The following is a 20,283-nucleotide window of genomic DNA, read 5'->3' on the forward strand; positions in this document are numbered from 1 at the left end:
TCCCTGACTCTCCCCTGCAGTCTACACTACAGAAAGGGTAAAAAAGAGAGGGGGGCACTAAATTTGGGCGCAGTTTAATACAATAAGCAGCTATAAAGGGTCATAATTCAGTTAGTCCCTGTATTATTATAGCGCTCTGGTGTGTGCTGGCATACTCTCTCTCTGTCTCCCCAAAGGGCTTTTGTGGGGTCCTGTCTCCTTTAAGAGCATTCCCTGTGTGTGTGCGGTGTGTCGGTACGGCTGTGTCGACATGTTTGATGAGGAGACTTATGTGGAGGCGGAGCAGATGCCTATAAATGTGATGTCACCCCCTGCGGGGCAGACACCTGAGTGGATGGATTTATGGAAGGAATTACGTGCAAGTGTCGACTCCTTACATAAAAAATTTGACGACATGCCAAATGCGGGACAGCCAGCTTCTCAGCTCGTGCCTGCCCAGACGATTCAAAGGCCGTCAGGGGCCCTGAAACGACCACTACCTCAGATGGCAGACACAGATGTCGACACGGATACTGATGCAAGTGTCGACGACGATGAGTCAAATTTAATGTCCACTAGGGCCATTTGTGGCATGATTGAGGCAATGAAAGAGGTGTTACACCTTGCTGATATAAACCCAGGTACCTCAAAAAAGGGTATTCTGTTTGGGGAGAAAAAACTACCAATAGTTTTTCCCCCATCTGAGGAATTGAATGAGGTGTGTGAAGAAGCGTGGGCTTTCCCCGATAAAAAATTGGTGATTTCAAAAAAATTACTAATGGCGTTCCCTTTCTCGCCAGAGGATAGGTCACGTTGGGAAACTCCCCCTAGGGTGGATAAAGCGCTCACACGGATACGGCCGCCCTAAAGGAACCTGCTGATAGAAAGCAGGAGGCTATCCTAAAATCTATATACACACACACTGGTGTTATACTGAGACCAGCTATTGCTTCAGCCTGGATGTGCAGTGCTGCTGCTGCTTGGTCAGATTCCCTGTCGGAAAATATTGACACCCTAGACAGAGACACTATATTGCTAACCACAGAGCATATAAAAGACTTGGTCTTATACATGAGAGATGCACAGAGGGAGATCTGCCGGCTGGCATCTAGAATAAGTGCTTTGTCCATTTCTGCTAGGAGAGGCTTATGGACTCGGCAGTGGACAGGAGATGCAGATTCTAAAAGGCACATGGAAGTTTTGCCTTATAAGGGTGAGGAGTTATTCGGGGACGGTCTCTCAGACCTTGTTTCCACAGCAACAGCTGGGAAGTCTGCATTTTTGCCCCATGTCCCCTCACAGCCTAAGAAAGCACCGTATTACCAAGTACAGTCCTTTCGACCCCAGAAAAATAGGCGGGGAAAAGGCGGGTCCTTTCTGTCTAGAGGCAGAGGAAGGGGGAAAAAGCTGCAACACACAGCAGGTTCCCAGGACCAAAAGTCCTCCCCCGCTTCTTCCAAATCCACCGCATGACGGTGGGGCTCCACAGGCGGAGCCAGGTACGGTGGGGGGCCGCCTCAAGAATTTCAGCGATCAGTGGGCTCGCTCACGGGTTGATCCCTGGATCCTTCAAGTAGTATCTCAGGGGTACAAGCTGGAATTCGAGGCGCCTCCCCCCCCGCCGTTTCCTCAAATCAGCCTTACCAACGACTCCATCGGGCAGGGAGGCTGTGCTAGAGGCCATTCACAAGCTGTATTCCCAGCAGGTGATAGTCAAGGTACCCCTACTTCAACAAGGCCGGGGCTACTATTCCACACTGTTTGTGGTACCGAAACCAGACGGTTCGGTGAGACCCATTTTAAATTTGAAATCCTTGAACACTTACATAACAAAATTCAAGTTCAAGATGGAATCGCTCAGGGCGGTTATTGCAAGCCTGGACGAGGGGGATTACATGGTATCCCTGGACATCAAGGATGCTTACCTGCATGTCCCTATTTACCTTCCTCACCAGGAGTACCTCAGATTTGTGGTACAGGATTGCCATTACCAATTCCGGACACTACCGTTTGGACTGTCCACGGCACCGAGGGTGTTTACCAAAGTAATGGCAGAAATAATGATACTCCTTCGAAAAAAGGGAGTTTTAATTATCCCGTACTTGGACGATCTCCTTATAAAGGTGAGATCCAGGGAGCAGTTACTGGTCGGAGTAGCACTATCTCGGGAAGTGCTACAACAGCATGGCTGGATTCTAAACATTCCAAAGTCACAACTGGTTCCTTCCACTCGCTTACTGTTCCTGGGGATGATTTTGGACACAGAACTGAAAAAAGTGTTTCTCCCGCAGGAGAAAGCTAAGGAGCTGTCATCTCTAGTCAGAGACCTCCTAAAACCAAAACGGGTATCGGTGCATCACTGCACACGAGTCCTGGGAAAAATGGTGGCTTCATACGAAGCAATTCCATTCGGCAGGTTCCATGCGAGGACCTTCCAGTGGGACCTCTTGGACAAGTGGTCGGGATCGCATCTTCAGATGCATCAACTGATAACCCTGTCTCCAAGGACCAGGGTGTCTCTACTGTGGTGGCTGCAGAGTGCTCATCTTCTAGAGGGCCGCAGATTCGGCATACAGGACTGGGTCCTGGTGACCACGGATGCCAGCCTTCGAGGCTGGGGAGCAGTCACACAGGGAAGAAACTTCCAAGGACTATGGTCAAGTCAGGAGACTTCCCTACACATAAATATTCTGGAACTGAGGGCCATTTACAATGCCCTAAGTCAGGCAAGACCCCTGCTTCAAAACCAGCCGGTACTGATCCAGTCAGACAACATCACGGCAGTCGCCCATGTGAACCGACAGGGCGGCACAAGAAGCAGGATGGCAATGGCAGAAGCCACAAGGATTCTCCGATGGGCGGAAAATCACGTACTAGCACTGTCAGCAGTGTTCATTCCGGGAGTGGACAACTGGGAAGCAGACTTCCTCAGCAGACACGACCTACACCCGGGAGAGTGGGGACTTCATCCAGAAGTCTTCCTACTGTTGGTAAACCGTTGGGAAAGGCCACAGGTGGACATGATGGCGTCCCGCCTCAACAAAAAGCTAAAGAGATATTGCGCCAGGTCAAGGGACCCTCAGGCGATAGCTGTGGACGCTCTAGTGACACCGTGGGTGTACCAGTCGGTTTATGTGTTCCCTCCTCTGCCTCTCATACCAAAGGTACTGAGAATAATAAGAAGGCGAGGAGTAAGAACGATACTCGTGGTTCCGTATTTGCCAAGAAGGGCTTGGTACCCAGAACTTCAAGAAATGATATCAGAGGACCCATGGCCTCTACCGCTCAGACAGGATCTGCTGCAGCAGGGGCCCTGTCTGTTCCAAGACTTACCGCGGCTGCGTTTGACGGCATGGCGGTTGAATTCCGGATCCTAAAGGAAAAGGGCATTCCAGAGGAAGTCATTCCTACGCTGATAAAAGCCAGGAAAGAAGTAACCGCGAACCATTATCACAGTATTTGGCGAAAATATGTTGCGTGGTGTGAGGCCAGGAAGGCACCAACAGAGGAATTTCAGCTGGGTCGCTTTCTACACTTCCTACAGTCGGGAGTGACTATGGGCCTAAAATTGGGTTCCATTAAGGTCCAGATTTCGGCCCTGTCGATTTTCTTCCAGAAAGAACTGGCTTCACTGCCTGAAGTTCAGACTTTTGTAAAGGGAGTGCTTCATATTCAGCCCCCTTTTGTGCCTCCCGTGGCACCTTGGGATCTCAATGTGGTGTTGAGTTTCCTAAAATCACATTGGTTTGAACCACTTAAAACTGTGGATCTGAAATATCTCACGTGGAAAGTGGTCATGTTATTGGCCTTGGCTTCGGCCAGGCGTGTGTCAGAATTGGCGGCTTTGTCTTGTAAAAGCCCTTATCTGATTTTTCATATGGATAGGGCAGAATTGAGGACTCGTCCCCAGTTTCTCCCTAAGGTGGTATCTGCTTTTCACTTGAACCAACCTATTGTGGTGCCTGCGGCTACTAGGGACTTGGAGGATTCCAAGTTACTGGATGTAGTCAGGGCCTTGAAACTTTGTTTCCAGGACGGCTGGAGCCAGGAAGACTGACTCGCTTTTTGTCCTGTATGCACCCAACAAGATAGGTGCTCCTGCTTCTAAGCAGACTATTGCTCTCTGGATTTGTAGCACAATTCAGCTGGCGCATTCTGCGGCTGGATTGCCGCATCCTAAATCAGTGAAAGCCCATTCCACGAGGAAAGTGGGCTCATCTTAGACGGCTGCCCGAGGGGTCTCGGCTTTACAACTTTGCCGAGCTGCAACTTGGTCAGGGGCAAACACGTTTGCTAAATTCTACAAATTTGATACCCTGGCTGAGGAGGACCTTGAGTTCTCTCATTCGGTGCTGCAGAGTCATCCGCACTCTTCTGCCCGTTTGGGAGCTTTGGTATAATCCCCATGGTCCTTACGGAGTCCCCAGCATCCACTAGGACGTCAGAGAATAAGATTTTACTCACCGGTAAATCTATTTCTCGTAGTCCGTAGTGGATGCTGGGCGCCCATCCCAAGTGCGGATTGTCTGCAATACTTGTATATAGTTATTGCCTAACCTAAAGGGTTATTGTTGAGCCATCTGTTGAGAGGCTCAGTTATATTTCATACTGTTAACTGGGTATAGTATCACGAGTTATACGGTGTGATTGGTGTGGCTGGTATGAGTCTTACCCGGGATTCAAAATCCTTCCTTATTGTGTCAGCTCTTCCGGGCACAGTATCCTAACTGAGGTCTGGAGAAGGGGCATAGAGGGAGGAGCCAGTGCACACCAGATAGTACCAAATCTTTCTTATAGAGTGCCCAGTCTCCTGCGGAGCCCGTCTATTCCCCATGGTCCTTACGGAGTCCCCAGCATCCACTACGGACTACGAGAAATAGATTTACCGGTGAGTAAAAATAAGATTTTACTTACCGATAAATCTATTTCTCATAGTCCGTAGTGGATGCTGGGGACTCCGTCAGGACCATGGGGAATAGCGGCTCCGCAGGAGACAGGGCACAAAAGCAAGCTTTTAGGATCACATGGTGTGTACTGGCTCCTCCCCCTATGACCCTCCTCCAAGCCTCAGTTAGGTACTGTGCCCGGACGAGCGTACACAATAAGGAAGGATCTTGAATCCCGGGTAAGACTCATACCAGCCACACCAATCACACCGTACAACTTGTGATTTGAACCCAGTTAACAGTATGATAACAATGAAGTAGCCTCTAAAAAAGATGGCTCACAACAATAATAACCCGATTTTTTTGTAACAATAACTATGTACAAGTAATGCAGACAATCCGCACTTGGGATGGGCGCCCAGCATCCACTACGGACTATGAGAAATAGATTTATCGGTAAGTAAAATCTTATTTTCTCTAACGTCCTAGTGGATGCTGGGGACTCCGTCAGGACCATGGGGATTATACCAAAGCTCCCAAACGGGCGGGAGAGTGCGGATGACTCTGCAGCACCGAATGAGAGAACTCCAGGTCCTCCTCAGCCAGGGTATCAAATTTGTAGAATTTAGCAAACGTGTTTGCCCCTGACCAAGTAGCTGCTCGGCAAAGTTGTAAAGCCGAGACCCCTCGGGCAGCCGCCCAAGATGAGCCCACCTTCCTTGTGGAATGGGCATTTACATATTTTGGCTGTGGCAGGCCTGCCACAGAATGTGCAAGCTGAATTGTACTACAAATCCAACGAGCAATAGTCTGCTTAGAAGCAGGAGCACCCAGCTTTTTGGGTGCCTACAATATAAACAGCAAGTCAGACTTTCTGACTCCAGCCGTCCTGGAATTATATATATATATATATATATATATATATATATATATATATATATATATATATATTTTCAGGGCCCTGACAACGTCTAGCAACTTTGAGTCCTCCAAGTCCCTAGTAGCCGCAGGCACCACAATAGGTTGTTTCAGGTGAAACGCTGACACCACCTTAGGAAGAAACTGGGGACGAGTCCGCAGTTCTGCCCTGTCCGAATGGAAAATCAATTATGGGCTTTTGTAAGACAAAGCCGCCAATTTTGACAATCGCCTGGCCGAGGCCAGGGCCAACAGCATGGTCACTTTCCATGTGAGATATTTCAAATCCACAGATTTGAGTGGTTCAAACCAATATGATTTGAGGAATCCCAACACTACGTTGAGATCCCACGGTGCCACTGGAGGCACACAAGGGCTGTATATGCAATACTCCCTTGACAAACGTCTGGACTTCAGGAACTGAAGCCAATTCTTTTTGGAAGAAAATCTATAGGGCCGAAACTTGAACCTTAATGGACCCCAATTTGAGGCTCATAGACACTCCTGTTTGCAGGAAGTGCAGAAATCGACCTAGTTGAAATTTTTTCGTGGGGCCTTCCTGGCCTCACCCACGCAACATATTTTTACCACATGTGGTGATAACGTTGTGCGGTCACCTCCTTCCTGGCTTTGACCAGGGTAGGTATGACCTCTTCCGGAATGCCTTTTCCCTTAGGATCCGGCGTTCAAACCGCCATGCCGTCAAACGCAGTCGCGGTAAGTCTTGGAACAGACAAGGTCCCTGCTGGAGCAGGTCCTTTCTTAAAGGCCGATGCCACGGTTCCTCTTGGAACAGACATGGTACTTGCTGAAAGCAAATCCCTTCTTAGCTCCCGAGGCCATTAGTCCTCTGTGAGCATCTCTTGAAGTTCCGGTTACCAAGTCCCTCTTGGCCAATCCGGAGCCACGAGTATAGTTCTTACTCCTCTATGTCTTTTAATTCTCAATACCTTGGTTATGAGAAGCAGAGGAGGGAACACATACACCGACTGTTACACCCACGGTGTTACCAGGACGTCCACAGCTATCGCCTGAAGGTCTCGTGACCTGGCGCAATACCTGTCCCATTTTTTGTTCGGGCGGGACGCCATCATGTCCACCTTTGGTCTTTCCCAACGGTTCCCAATCATGCGGAAAACTTCCCGATGAAGTTCCCACTCTCCCGGGTGGAGGTCGTGCCTGCTGAGGAAGTCTGCTTCCCAGTCGTCCACTCCCGGAATGAACACTGCTGACAGTGCTATCACATGATTTTCCGCCTAGCGAAAAATCCTTGCAGTTTTGCCACTGCCCTCCTGCTTCTTGTGCCGCCCTTTCTGTTTACGTGGGCGACTGCCGTGATGTTATCCCACTGGATCAATACCGGCTGACCTTGAAGCAGAGGTCTTGCTAAGCTTAGAGCATTATAAATTTGCTCTTAGCTCCAGTATATTTATGTGGAGAGAATTCTCCAGACTTGATCGCACTCCTTGTGTGACTGCTCCCCAGCCTCTCAGGCTGGCCTCCGTGGTCACGAGCATCCAATCCTGAATGCCGAATCTGCGGCCCTCTAGAAGATGAGCACTCTGTAATCACCACAGGAGAGACACCCTTGTCCTTGGATATAGGGTTATCCGCTGATGCATCTGAAGATGCGATCCGGACCATTTGTCCAGCAGATCCCACTGAAGAGTTCTTGCGTGAAATCTGCCGAATGGAAGCGCTTCGTAATAAGCCACCATTTTTTACCAGGACTCTTGTGCAATGATGCACTGACACTTTTCCTGGTTTTAGGAGGATCCCGATTAGCTCGGATAACTCCCTGGCTTTCTCCTCTGGGAGAAACACCTTTTCCTGGACTGTGTCCAAAATCATCCCTAGGACCAGCAGACGTGTCGTCGGAACAACTGCGGTTTTGGAATATTTAGAATCCACCCGTGCTGTCGTAGAACTACTTGAGATAGTGCTACTCCGACCTCCAACTATTCTCTGGACCTAGTTCTTATCAGGAGGTCGTCCATTTTCTTTGAAGACGAATCCTCCTTTCGGTCATTACCTTGGTAAGGACCCCGGGGTGCCTTGGACAATCCAACGGCATCGTCTTGAAACTGATAGTGACAGTTCTGTACCACGAACTTGAGGTACCCTTGGTGAGAAAAGGCAAATTTTGGGACATGGAGGTAAGCATCCCTGATGTCCCGGGACACCATATAGTCCCCTTGTTCTTTGCTATCACTGCTCTGAGTGACTCTATCTGGATTTGAACCCTTGTAAGTGTTCAAATTTTTCAGATTTAGAATAGGTCTCACCTAGCCTTCAGTACCACCATATAGTGTGGAGTAATACCCCTTTCCTTGTTGTCGGAGGGGTAATTTTATTATCACCTGCTGGGAATACAGCTTGTGAATTGTTTTCAATACTGCCTCCCTGTCGGAGGGAGACATTGGTACAGCAGACTACAGGAACCTGCGAGGGGGGAAACCTCTCGACATTCCAATCTGTACCCCTTGGATACTACTTGTAGGATCCAGGGGTCCTGTACGGTCCCAGCGTCATGCTGAGAACTTGGTAGAAGCGGTGGAGGGCTTCTGTTCCTGGGAATGGGCTGCCTGCTGCAGTCTTCTTCCCTTTCCTCTATCCCTGGGCAGATATGACTCTTATAGGGACGAAAGGACTGAGGCTGAAAAGACGGTGTCTTTTTCTGCAGAGATGTGACTTAGGGTAAAAAACGGTGGATTTTCCAGCAGTTGCCCTGGCCACCAGGTCCCATGGACCGACCCCAAATAACTCCTCCCCTTTATACGGCAATACATCTTTGTGCCGTTTGGAATCTGCATCACCTGACCACTGTCGTGTCCATAAACATCTTCTTGCAGATATGGACATCGCATTTACTCTTGATGCCAGAGTGCAAATATCCCTCTGCGCATCTCGCATATATAGAAATGCATCCTTTAAATGCTCTATAGTCAATAAAATACTGTCCCTGTCAAAGGTATCAATATTTTTAGTCAGGGAATCCGACCAAGCCACCTCAGCTCTGCACATCCAGGCTGAGGCGATCGCTGGTCGCAGTATAACACCAGCATGTGTGTGTATACTTTTTAGGATATTTTTCAGCCTCCTATCAGCTGGCTCCTTAAGTACGGCCCTATCCGTAGATGGTACCGCCACTTGTTCTGATAAGCGTGTGAGCGCCTTATCCACCCTGAGGGGTGTTTCCCACCGCGCCTTAACTTCTGGCGGGAAAGGGTATACCGCCAATAATTTTCTATCGGGGAAAACCCACGCATCATCACACACTTCATTTAATTTATCTGATTCAGGAAAACTACAGGTAGTTTTTTCACCTCACACATAATACCCTTTTTTGTGGTACTTGGAGTATCAGAAATATGTAACACCTCCTTCATTGCCCTTAACGTGTGGCCCTAAAAGAAAATACGTTTGTTTCTTCACCGTCGACACTGAAATCAGTGTCCGTGTCTGGGTCTGTGTCGACCGACTGAGGTAAATGGGCATTTTACAGCCCCTGACGGTGTTTGAGACGCCTGGACAGATACTAATTTGTTCGCCGGCCCTCTCATGTCGTCAACCGGCTTGCAGCGTGTTGACATTGTCACGTAATTTCCATAAATAAGCCATCCATTCCGGTGTCGACTCCCTAGAGAGTGACATCACCATTACAGGCAATTTGCTCCGCCTCCTCACCAATATTTTCCTCATACATGTCGACACACACGTACCGACATACAGCACACACATAGGGAATGCTCTGATAGAGGACAGGACCCACTAGCCCTTTGGGGAGACAGAGGGAGAGTTTGCCAGCACACACCAAAAGCGCTATAAATGTATATAAACAACCCTAGAAGGTGTTGTTTACTATATATGCGCTCTTAATATATAAATATCGCCAATTTATGCCCCCCTTCTCTTTGTTACCCTGTTTCTGTAGTGCAGTGCAGGGGAGAGTCCTGGGAGCCTTCCTCACCAGCGGAGCTGAGCAGGAAAATGGCGCTGAGTGCTGAGGAGAATAAGCTCCGCCCCTTTTCCGGCGGGCTTCTTCTCCCGGTTTTTAATAAACTGGCCTGGGTTAAAATACATACATATAGCCTTAATGGCTATATGTGATGTATTTATTTTGCCACTAAAGGTAATTATATTGCTGCCCAGGGCGCCCCCAGCAGCGCCCTGCACCCTCCGTGACTGAGTCAGTGAGCCGTGTGACAACAATGGCGCACAGCTGCAGTGCTGTGCGCTACCTTCATGAAGACTGTGGAGTCTTCTGCCGCCTGTTTTCCGGACCTCCGTTCTGCCGTCTCTTCAGCGTCTGTAAGGGGGATCGGCGGCGCGGCTCCGGGACGAACCCCAGGCTGACCTGTGTTCCGACTCCCTCTGGAGCTAAGTGTCCAGTAGCCTAAGACTCCAATCCATCCTGCACGCAGGTGAGTTGGAAATCTCTCCCCTAAGTCCCTCGATGCAGTGATCCTGTTGCCAGCAGGAATCACTGAGATTGAAACCTAAAAAAAAACTTTTCTAAACAGCTCTTTAGGAGAGCCACCTAGATTGCACCCTCTCGGACGGGCACAAAAACCTAACTGAGGCTTGGAGGGAGGGTCATAGGGGGAGGAGCCAGTACACACCATGTGATCCTAAAAGCTTGCTTTTGTGCCCTGTCTCCTGCGGAGCCGCTATTCCCCATGGTCCTGACGGAGTCCCCAGCATCCACTAGGACGTTAGAGAAATCTTATTTTTTGGATTGTGGTAGGAAACCAGAGTACCCGGAGGAAACCCACGCAAGTACAGGGAGAATATACAAACTCCACACAGCGTTGTGGTGGGAATTGAACCCATGACCTCAGTGCCGTGAGGCAGTAATGCTAACCATTACACCATCCATACTGCCCTTGTATATAGATATACAAGATCAATTTCACATGAAAATCAGATTATATATAATCACTAATCAGGCAGGTTATCTTGACTCAAAGTTTCAGTTTTTTTGGAAACCCATGAAAGCACTGAGAGAATATACAAAAGCACACAGTTAGGACCATGGTGGGAAAGTAATACTAACCATTACACCTTCTGTGCTGCACCGTATTTAAAAGTGTAAGTAGTCCTGTCTGTATTTCTGAAGTGTTCTACTGTATATTATAATTTGCATAAGCCATGTTGTATGCGGTTAGAATTGCTTTGTCAATTTAACATTTAAAGCTTGTTCCTTCCAATAGTTAATGAATAGTTGTGAGAAAATGGTCCACTGAGTGCAATTATCTAGTCTGGATAAATACTGTATCTGATGCTAGAAAACACCTTTAAACATTCAGTGATCACATTTCAAACTCTTTCTCTTTATAGTCCCTGTAAAGCTGGCCATACATTGCTGTATTATCCAACTTGCCTACTAAAACAACATTCTAAATGTTGACATACTTTAATGCAGTGGTTTCCAACCTGAGTGCTGTGGCATCCTGCGGTGCCTTGGGGCACTTGCAAGGGTGCCCCGTGTTGATGAGCCAGGACCAATTCAGATTTTCTCTTACGTCCTAGAGGATGCTGGGGACTCAAAAAGGACCGTGGGGTATAGACGGGATCCGCAGGAGACATGGGCACACTATAAGACTTTGAATGGGTGTGAACTGGCTCCTCCCTCTATGCCCCTCCTCCAGAACTCAGATTCTGTGCCCAGAGAGACTGGACACACACTAGGGGAGCTCTCCTGAGTTTCTCTTAAAAGACTTTGTTAGGTTTTTTTATTTTCAGGGAGACCTGCTGGCTACAGGCTCCCTGCTTCGTGGGAGTGAGGGGAGAGAAGTCAGACCTACTTCTGAGTTAAAGGCTCTGCTTCTTAGGCTACTGGACACCATTAGCTCCAGAGGGTTTGATCACTTGGTGCGCCTAGCTGCTTGTTCCCGGAGCCGCGCCGTCAACCCCCTCACAGAAGCCAGAAGAAAGAACCCGGGTGTGTATATAGAAGAAAAGAGACTTCAGTGATGGCAGAAGACTTCAGTAACTAGGTAGAGCGCAGTGGTCGCGCTGCGCGCCATGCTCCCACACACACTTCCAACGGCACTTACAGGGTGCGGGCAGCATGTTACTGAGGCAATATAACTGCCAAAGAGACATATTATAAGTGCCTAGGCACTAAATATAAGCCCCCGCCAGTATAAATATTTAAAATTGAGCGGGACTACAGCACGCCGAGGTGGAGGCGTGGCATAGTCCTCACAGCTTACCAGCGCCATTTTCTCTCTTCACAGACTTGCAGAGACGCTGGGCCGGACCTCCACTCTCCTGATCAAGTACAGGGAGCAAAACGGGGGGGGGGGGGCACAGAAATTTGGTGCTATATAACAGCGCACTCAGTATTATATTATAATACAGTATTTATACAGTATAATTCAGTATTATATGGGCGCTGGGGTGTGAGTTGGTATACTCCCTCTGTGTTTTCTCTAACAGGCTTCCCTGTGGGTCTGTCCCCTATAGCCGGTGTCTGTCGGTATGGTGTGTTGACATGTCTGAGGCTGGGTGCTCCTCCCCGGAGGAAGTTAATGGGGGCGCAGAGAACGATTTGGGAGTGACTCTGTCGGCACCGCCGACTGCTGATTGGGTGAATATGTTGAGTACATTGAATGCAAATGTGGCGTTATTATCTAAAAGGCTGGATAAATCTGATTCTCAGACACAAATGTGGAGAAAATCCATGGAGGACGCCTTATCCCAGGTACAGGCCCCCTCAGGGTCACAAAAGCGTTCATTTACACAAATAGCTGATACGGATACCGACACGGACTCTGACTCCAGTGTCGACTATAGTGAGGCCAGTTTACATCCAAAATTGGTTAAGAGTATTCAGTACATGATTGTGGCTATTAAAGATGTTTTACATATTTCTGAAGTGCCTGCTGTTCCTGATACAAGGGTTTGTTTGTATAAGGGAAAGAAGCCCGTGGTGACGTTTCCCCCCTATCATGAACTGAACGCTCTTTGTGAAAAGGCTTGGGAATCGCCTGATAAAAGGTGGCAGATTCCCAAGAGAATTTTTATGGCATATCATTTCCCCTCTGACGACAGGGAAAAGTGGGAGTCATCTCCCAATGTGGACAAAGCTCTGTCACGGCTGTCCAAGAAGGTAGCGCTTCCGTCTCCCGACACTGCTGCCCTCAAGGATCCTGCGGATCGTAAGCAGGAATCGACTTTAAAGGCCATTTATGTCACTACGGGTACACTCCTCAGACCGGCCGTGGCGTCGGCATGGGTGAGTTGTGCTATTGCTAAGTGGGCTGATAATTTGGCATCTGACATGGATACCCTGGATAGGGATAACATTCTGTTGACTCTCGGTTATATCAGGGACGCTGCAGCTTACCTAAAGGATGCGGCGAGGGATATTGGCATTTTGGGATCAAGGGCCAATGCCATGGCAGTCTCGGCCAGGAGAGCGCTGTGGATTCATCAATGGAATGCTGATGCCGACTCCAAGAAAGCTATGGAAGCTCTCCCTTATAAAGGTAGTGTCTTGTTTGGTGACGGCCTCACTGACCTGGTGTCTACTGCTACAGCGGGTAAGTCATCTTTTCTTCCGTATGTTCCTGCACAACTTTCGGCCTAATAAATACAAAAAAGGAAGAGGCTCATCCTTCCTTGCTTCAAAAGGTAGAGGAAGGGGAAAAAGGTCGCCTGCTGTGTCAGGCTCCCAGGACCAAAAGTCCTCCCCGGCCTCTGCCAAGTCCACCGCATGACGCTGGGGCTCCCCTACGGGAGTCCGTGCCGGTGGGGGCGCGTCTCAGACTTTTCAGTCAGGTCTGGTTTCATTCGGACCTAGATCCTTGGGTGTTAAACATAGTGTCCCAAGGGTACAAACTGGAGTTTCAGGTGGTGTGTCCCCCCCCCCCCCCACCCCCCCCCACCGATTTTTCAAATCAGCCTTGCCAGTTTCTATCCCAGAAAGGGAAGTAGTGAGTGCTGCGATACAAAAGCTGTGTCAACAGAGTGTCATTGTCCCGGTACCCCCGTCCCAACAGAGAGAAGGGTTTTATTCGAGCCTCTTTGTCGTACCAAAGCCGGACGGCTCGGTCAGACCGATCCTGAACCTAAAATCCCTCAATCTGTATTTGAAAACTTTCAAGTGCAAGATGGAATCTCTTCGAGCTGTGATCTCCAGTCTAGAAGGGGGGGATTTTATGGCGTCAGTCGACATAAAAGATGCCTACTTACACGTCCCGATATATCCTCCACATCAAGCTTTCCTGAGATTTGCGGTGCAGGATTATCATTACCAATTTCAGACTTTGCTGTTTGGGCTTTCCACGGCCCCGAGGGTCTTCACCAAAGTGATGGCGGAAATTATGGTACTCCTACGCAAGCAAGGTGTCACAATTATCCCGTACTTGGACGATCTCCTGATAAAGGCGAGATCGAAGGAGCAGTTGCTAAGAAATGTGGAACTCTCCCTGAGAGTTCTGCAGCATCATGGTTGGATTCTAAATTTGCCAAAGTCTCAGTTGATTCCGACAACTCGGCTGCCTTTCTTGGCCATGATCCTGGACACGGAACTGCAAAAAGTGTTTCTTCCAGCGGAAAAAGCTCTGGAAATCCAATGCATAGTCAAGGAGATTCTGAAACTGGCAAGAGTGTCGATTCATCGATGCACTCGAGTGCTAGGGAAGATGGTTGCGGCTTACGAAGCCATTCCGTTTGGCAGGTTTCATGCCCGGGTGTTTCAGTGGGACCTGCTGGACAAATGGTCCGGGTCTCACCTACACATGCACCGGAAGGACCGGAATTTCTCTCCTGTGGTGGCTGCAAAGTTCTCACCTTCTAGAGGGACGCAGGTTCGGAATCCAGGATTGGATCCTGCTGACCACGGATGCAAGTCTCCGAGGCTGGGGAGCAGTCACACAAGGAAGAAGTTTCCAGGGAAAATGGTCAAGCCAGGAAACTTGTCTCCACATAAACGTTCTGGAGTTAGGAGCCATTTAAAACGACCTTCTGCAAGCGGAACACCTTCTTCGAGGTCTTCCTGTCCTGATTCAGTCAGACAACGTAACAGCGGTAGCGTGCGTAAACCGCCAGGGCGGAACAAAGAGCGGCGATAGCGGAGGCCACAAAAGTTCTCCGCTGGGCGGAAAAGCACGTGAGCGCTCTGTCAGCAGTCTGCCTTCCGGGCGTGGACAACTGGGAAGCAGACTTCCTCAGCAGACACGATCTCCATCCAGGAGAGTGGGCTCTTCATCAAGAGGTATTTGCAGAAGTGACAAGGCGTTGGGGAATTCCTTAAATAGACATGATGGCGTCTCACCTCAACAAGAAGCTTCCGAGGTATTGTTCCAGGTCAAGGGACCCCCAAGCCAGTGCAGTGGACGCCCTGGTAACTCCGTGGGTGTTTCAGTCGGTATATGTGTTCCCTCCACTTCCTCTCATTCTAAAAGTGTTGAGGATCATAAGACGAACAAGTGTTCCGGCAGTTCTTGTCGTTCCAGATTGGCCACAGAGGGCTTGGTATCCGGATCTTCAGGAATTGGTCATAGAAGATCCTTGGCCGCTTCCTCTCAGAGAGGACCTGTTACTACAGGGGCCATGCGTATTTCAAGACTTACCGCGGCTGCGTTTGACGGCGTGGAGGTTGAATGCCAAATCCTAACTCGAAAGGGTATTACTGGGGAAGTCATCCCCACTCTCCTTAAGGCTAGAAAGGAGGTCACGGCGAAGCATTATCACCATATTTGGAGAAAATATGTGTCGTGGTGTGAAGCCAAGAAAGCTCCTGCGGAGGAGTTTCAGCTGGGTCGTTTCCTCCATTTTTTGCAGGCAGGCGTGGATGCAGGCCTGAAATTGGTTTCCATCAAAGTGCAGATTTCGGCTTTATCTATTTTCTTTCAAAAAGAATTGGCCGTCCTTCCTGAAGTTCAGACTTTCGTGAAGGGAGTGCTGCATATCCATCCTCAGTTTGTGCCACCCGTGGCACCGTGGGATCTTGACGTGGTGTTACAATTTCTTATGTCTCACTGGTTTGAACCTTTGCGAAAGGTTGAGTTGAAATTTCTCAATTGGAAAGTGGTCATGCTTTTAGTAATTAAGTACAGGTTGAGTATCCCATATCCGAATATTCCGAAATACGGACTTTTTTGAGTGAGAGTGAAACCTTTGTTTTTTGATGGCTCAATGTACACAAACTTTGTTTAATACACAAAGTTATTAAAAATATTGTATTAAAATATTGTATTAAATGACCTTTAGGCTGTGAGTATAAGGTGTATATGAAACATAAATGAATTGTGTGAATGTACACACACTTTGTTTAATGCACAAAGTTATAAAAAATATTGGCTAAAATTACCTTCAGGCTGTGTGTATAAGGTGTATATGAAACATAAATGCATTCTGTGCTTAGATTTAGGTCCCATCACCATGATATCTCATTATGGTATGCAATTATTCCAAAATACGGAAAAATACGATATCCAAAATACCTCTGGTCCCAAGCATTTTGGATAAGGGATACTCAACCTGTAATACAAATTACTTAATTTAATATTTTTTTCTGATTTTCTTTGTAAGAAACGTCTTGCTTAGGGTTGCCGTGAAAAAAATTTCTGATACTCTAGTACTCCATGATTCCAAAAAAGTTTGGGAACCACTGCTGTAACATCTATATACCAAAAGACCTATTATATGTGTTTTTTCCTTTCTCTACATCCAGTGTACTGTCTCTGTGTACATTTTTCCCTGGTGAGTTAGAGGTCCCAGCTGGCAGTTGTGATTCTCCAAGTTTCAACAGCGAAAGCCAGTCTTGGTGCCAACTAGCCTGGGCCTGGTTGGATGTGCACACTGCAGCTCTCCTCTCTATAATTCCACAAGCCAAAGCTGGCAAACGCTAGTGCTGGTTAATGGAAAATTGTGGGAATTCCACTGATTAGGGCAGTGTTAAATGGGGAGTAGGGGAATGGAGGCAATCAAGAAGTCACAAGCTGAAGTTAGTCTCTGTTGCACCTACATAGGAATTTTATTCATATATGCATTTAGTAGACATACAAAGATCCCATGGCCAGAGGTCGGTTGTTAAGAAGCCCTGGAGCTCACAGCCTGGTCTTTGAATATAAACTGCAGGAGATAGAAGATCTCAGTGTTGCTTCTCCAATGCCTGCAGGCTGTGTCGGCAATCTGCATCAGCAGGAGTCCTGGAACATCAAAAGTGAGAGATACAGCAATGGGATGCTTATGAATGAGCAATTTGGGATGAAGTGGGTTTATTGCAGAATTAAAAGAAGAGCTATTTTATTGGAATTTTTTTACTTTTACATACAGTACCTTACATCTACGTGGACTACGATTGGGAATAGTAACCTGTGCCGAACGCAGCGGTAGTGGAATAGTAACCTTTCGAGAGCCATGCAAGGGGATGCAAAAAAAGGACACCAAAAAAGTTTAAAAATGGCATATCTACCTTTTAATATGTAGACCAACAGTGGTTGACCTATTGACTGATGACCTAATCCATATTGACACATTGATCCATAACCATTTTATTACAGTGTACTTGTACAGTGTAAACAGATTATTATCAAAGCATCTGACAAGTATGGAAAGGTATTGGATATGTCTTCTGTTTGTTCTATGTTAACCAATAAAGTTAAAAAAAAGAAAAGAGAGAGAGAGCGCAAAAAAAGAAAACGGTACCATTTAACGGTATATTACACATATTTACTTATATGGGAGATGCACTGCCCCTTCCCCCCCAGTTCCTGATTCAGCATGTCCTCAGGGTGCTATGAAAAGTCCAGATTGTTTGCTCTTGCTGCTTGTTTGTTTCCTCTCCATTAACTTCCTGTTCGTGAGAATGCAAATTTCTTATTGGTAGATAATATCGGTGTGCTTTTCAATGAAGCTAGCTTTTATTAGGAGAGTGCTTCACTGGACAGAGGCTGTCTGGAGAGCCGCCAAAACCACATTAGCAACAATCCTGTATTCGATGGAGTTATCTACTAAACTAGAGCAAAAATATACTTGTAATGGGTGTAAAACCTTTTGTTGCAGTTATGGAATTTTTAAGGCTTCTAATCACTGATGCTTTAATATATGCTATTATTCCTCTTCATGCTTTGGTGTAATCATGGACCAGTTCTCGGTCCGTCACAGTTAAGGTTTAAATTAACACCATAAAACTGTAATAAAATGCTTCTTGTGTGTATCGGGGTTTGCTTTTCTTCAAATTTAATCTTTAATATCAACCTTTTTCCATCTAGGATAAACTGTTGACCAAAGATGAGATTTTAGAGAATTGGAACATGTTTGTGGGTAGCCAGGCCACAAACTACGGAGAAGACCTCACCAGGAACCATGATGAATTGTAATGAGATGAAAGGCAACTGTGACTTTTTTTTTTTTTTTGTTATTCCATTCACTTGACTTTTACTTTATCATAGTATTTGCACCATCACAAACTATACTATATTTATTACCTCAAAACGGGTATAATTGCCCAAAATTTAGTGTTTGAAAGAGCTATGAACAGATTTTTATGTGGTTGGGAAAACGGTTATTTAGATTTTTTATTATTTTGTATAGCGTTTTTTTGTTTCAACTGTAATATGTAGTAAAGCAGCAGTGGATTGTGTAAACTAATTTTTTGAATGTTAAAGTAGGTTGTTTATTTTAATAACTTCTGCCATGTACACATAAGAATTTTTCTTTACTGTATATTGGGGATGGAAATGTTTTGCCTAAGTACTGATTTTTGTTTTCTGTATACAGATAACAAGGTCTACATTAATAATGTCAGTATTTTAATAAAACTTTTTGTAAGAAAATTTGCAGGTTTTCATTCCTTTTATTATTTTACGACCTTATATTTTTTTTATTTTCAGAGAACACATTATTCCTATCTTTTTGGAAATCTCTGGTACTCAACATATCCTTTACAGTAGCTTAAGGATGTGCATAACATTATAAATTGTTATTAGAATTCGTATTTATTTTTACGTTTTCTATTTCATTAAAAAAGTGGGTCCCATATTTCAATGGAGATGAATAATAAAAATGTTATGTTTGTATTTATTTATTTATTTTTTAAAAATCTCTGTTTTCATAACGTAATTTTCATGACCACTTACAGTGAAAAAGACAAAGGTGATTTTAATTTTGCGGATTCTACCAACACTTACACCAGATTTAAGGAGAACCTGTTGTATGAAGACATGGTCTAGTATAATCTAAACATAGCAGCTGCGGCTCAGGAACCCAACAGTGTCACTACTTATGACACTGCTGGCCACCTGGTTTCTGTATATATATTGTCTCATAAGGGAATCTTGAGTGAGGTGTGGGACAGATCTTGCGTAAAGTCTAAAAATTTGTGGACAAAGAAAAATATATTTCACTGCATAATTGTAAATCATACGTGGCCTTTTTAATGAAGAACTTGTATATACAGTGGTAAATAGAATTGTTTTAGAATGCTAACAGCTATTGATGTATGAAATTTTTGACTCAAGAATTTTTTAGACAATGCCTACCAAACTATGTTTGCAATTTTTCCTATAAAATAGTATTAACCAATTTCAAATTTTAACACATATCTAGCAGTCATTGCTCCATAGGCTACACTTGGTACAAAAAAAGAGAAAAAACAAACAAACCTAAACACACATTTATATATAAACACAATAATAATAATAATATTATTCTTATTATTATTATATATTTTTTTAAAAATACAAAAACTTACTGGTATTCTTACAATCTACCTCTACCGCAGTGTGCAACATTATTTCTTAATAAAGATATTCAATGTCCTTTTCAATGTCCTTTTAATTATTAAATCTTATTTTCCACGCAACTAGGAGTACAATAAAACATTTTGTGATAAAATACTGCGTTGGTTGCTTGCAGGTAAATATCAGGTCACCCAGCCAGAGTGAATTTAATTATGCCATGGTTGTAGCACAATTTATGTCTCTCCTATATCACTTGTAAATTGCATACATAAAAATTAAGTCAGTCTGAGAAGCAAGATAAAGGAAGAATAATTGGGAAAACATTAATGCTCTGATAAACGGTCTAATTTTAATTAACTACGCGGGTGTGAGTGAATGGATTCCATTTTCATCCAGAGAGAAGATGTGCTGTCTGTGTCTGATTTTTGACATCTAGATCTGGCTATTGTGAATCCTATATCATCTACTGGTGACCTATACTGTCTAGTTTAGATGAACTTGTAGGTGAGAAGATATGTAAAATCCATTATTGTAGGCTACGTATGCGCTGGTGTCGAAGATGCAATTCTAATCCAAGGTAAGGAAGGGTGAAATAAATAAACATTTTAATAAATCGGACTATTGTATGTGTGTTTTAAATGCATTTAACTTATTATGCTGTAAGTTTTTTTTATTTATATGATTTTATTTCCTTTTCAGTGCATCTGCTGCGTAGTTGAAAACAAAGTTTTTATCAACAGCAGCACATTATAAGTAGTGCTTCCACATGAAAACGAAAATTTCCTGTTTACTTCCCACTG

At 45.7% G+C, this 20,283-nt stretch overlaps 1 protein-coding gene across 5 annotated transcripts in view; it reads left to right on the top strand.

The window, feature by feature from the left end:
- The window catches only part of RCN1 (reticulocalbin 1), a 129,356-nt gene extending 110,779 nt beyond the window's left edge, over positions 1 to 18,577 (top strand). For all 5 annotated transcript variants that reach the window (XM_063944461.1, XM_063944462.1, XM_063944463.1 and 2 more), the window contains exon 7: positions 18,014 to 18,577. In XM_063944461.1, the coding sequence (XP_063800531.1) occupies positions 18,014 to 18,121 (108 nt within the window). In that variant the 3' untranslated portion in view covers positions 18,122 to 18,577. The remainder of the gene's footprint in view (positions 1 to 18,013) is intronic.
- Positions 18,578 to 20,283: the final 1,706 nt, after the last annotated feature.

This window comes from Pseudophryne corroboree, chromosome 11 (genome assembly GCF_028390025.1).
Source record: "Pseudophryne corroboree isolate aPseCor3 chromosome 11, aPseCor3.hap2, whole genome shotgun sequence".
Lineage (NCBI taxonomy): Eukaryota > Metazoa > Chordata > Amphibia > Anura > Myobatrachidae > Pseudophryne > Pseudophryne corroboree.